The following is a 2,313-nucleotide window of genomic DNA, read 5'->3' as shown; positions in this document are numbered from 1 at the left end:
ATCCTAGAATGTAGATTCAACTGTAAACATGTTCAGATAACTCCATATATACTAGAGCACTAATGTTATCCTAGAATGTAGATTCAACTGTAAACATGTTCAGATAACTCCATATATACTAGAGCACTAATGTTATCCTAGTAATGTAGATTCAACTGTAAACATGTTCTGATAACTCCATATATACTAGAGCACTGATGTTATCCTAGTAATGTAGATTCAACTGGAACCTTACCCTTGTAAACAAAGCTTGCAGATGTCCAGACGCATTTACTAAGTTAACACATATTCTCAGGTATTTAAACTGAACGTTGCCCACAGATGAGTCCACTTTACTGGGCTAACACTACTACTCTACCACACATAGAGTTAACTGAACATGTTTACAGTTGAATCTACATTGCTAGGTTAACATTAGTACTCTACCACACATAGAGTTAACTGAACATGTTTACAGTTGAATCTACATTACTAGGATAACATTAGTGCTCTGGTATATATGGAGTTATCTGAACATGTTTACAGTTGAATCTACATTACTAGGATAACATTAGTGCTCTAGTATATAAGGAGTTATCTGAACATGTTTACAAAATATGTAGTGCGCAAAATGTGTGGCGCGCAACTATGACGATGGAAGCATATAAATTATATCTGAAAGTAAAAACTTAAAAATAAAAATGTTAAAAAAATACTGTACAAATATGAGTGCTATTGAATAATATAGTGACAACAATTAACATGGGAAAATGACGTGCATATTATTTACACAAATAAGTTATTTGTAGTGCAGGGGTGGTGCAGTAAAAGGCATGTTTAGAAAGGAGGGTGCCATAAAAAAAGGTTTGCCACCACAGTCTAGATTATTGAAGTTTTGTTTTTTCAAAGTGACCACAGTATCCCCTCTGAAATGTTAAAGAGTTCTTTTTAAAGAAAGTACTTTGACATAACTTATAATGTATTATTGTTATCTTTCTTCTACAGTGGAGTTATGTGTATTTTTCGTTTTGGTGTTGCCATAGTGATATTGATGTTCTTGGTTATATATTTAAAGTAACTTTTTTTTTTTAAAGAAATTGTTGCCTTGCTTCTGTTAGCTTTATAATAGTGTTTGTTGTAATTCAATTGGAGCATATCGATGAAAGATTTTGCCTACAAAAAATGATTAATGTTATCTCTGTATACCTTTTTTGTTCAGCTGTTGCCATGGAAATACTGGTGATTTCAGTTGACGATTGATTTAATTTTTTTTAATATAATTTCCAGAATTTATCACCATGTTAAAATTATGACATATTTTACTGAGTTTTCTTGATAATTCCCGTTTCAGATCAGTTGTGGAGGCCACAGAGGTCCAGTTGAACATGAGGGTCGGCATTCACACTGGGAGGGTTCTCTGTGGGGTTCTGGGTTTACGCAAGTGGCAGTATGATGTGTGGAGTAATGATGTCACATTAGCTAATAACGTGGAGGCGAGTGGAGAGTCAGGGTGAGGACGTGAACCTTGTTGTACTAGTTAATGGCCAGTAATCTCTAGCATTTTTTTGTATGACAGTCATTTCCTATTTTTTCAAGTTTTCACTCAAAATATTTGTATCTCTAATTGTTTGGCAAAGACGACCGAAATTGTCAAGAAATTCACAAAATGTAAAACCTCGTCAGATAACCTGATGTCGAAGCATTGATCAATCAGTATTTTGTTTGTCCATTGATTAAATATTCCAAAAACAGATCAGGTATAACATTGTTAGGTATCGATTTATATTTTATTTATTCTTTATCGATTATATAATTTTTCCTTCGATTTTTTAGTTCAGCCATACTTGATTTTTTTTTTAAATCGCTAGCTTCATTGCCGCCCTCTAGTGGCACAGCGGTATGTTTTCGGACTTACAATGCTAGAAACTGGGTTTTCATACCCATGGTGAGCAGAACACATATAGCCCATTATGTAGCTTTGTGCTTAATTGCAAACATACAAACAAACAAGCTTAATCGCCGCCTACTGTACATTAAATGAGTATTTTTTTAACAAAACAAACAAATATTTCTCAAGTTAAGTATTTATACTGTTACGACAGCGGGGTCACGTGACTCTAGTAACACGTCATATTCTCGAAGGTTCGTGAATGCTCGAGCGTTTACTAGATTTCGGTATTCTTGTACATATAAGACGGCCAAGACGTGACGGCAACAATGTGTAATTGAACTGCGGACAGAGAGAGACGTATTGTTGAGTCGAGCACGTGAGACGTTCGTTGTGATTTATAGCGTTTGTTTTAGCGCGACTGTGGAAATTAAGTGTATTGCAAA

At 34.6% G+C, this 2,313-nt stretch overlaps 1 protein-coding gene across 2 annotated transcripts in view; it reads left to right on the top strand.

Moving 5' to 3' along the window:
- The window catches only part of LOC106471819 (Ca(2+)/calmodulin-responsive adenylate cyclase-like), a 48,574-nt gene that overhangs the window by 15,692 nt on the left and 30,569 nt on the right, over nt 1–2,313 (top strand). For both annotated transcript variants that reach the window (XM_022400425.1, XM_022400424.1), the window contains exon 6: nt 1,331–1,489. In XM_022400425.1, the coding sequence (XP_022256133.1) occupies nt 1,331–1,489 (159 nt within the window). The remainder of the gene's footprint in view (nt 1–1,330; nt 1,490–2,313) is intronic.

The sequence above is a fragment of the Limulus polyphemus genome, unplaced genomic scaffold (genome assembly GCF_000517525.1).
Source record: "Limulus polyphemus unplaced genomic scaffold, Limulus_polyphemus-2.1.2 Scaffold4880, whole genome shotgun sequence".
In the NCBI taxonomy this organism is placed as follows: Eukaryota; Metazoa; Arthropoda; class Merostomata; order Xiphosura; family Limulidae; genus Limulus; species Limulus polyphemus.
The sequence above is the reverse complement of the archived record's forward strand: the minus strand, read 5'-3'. Positions and strand labels throughout refer to the sequence as shown.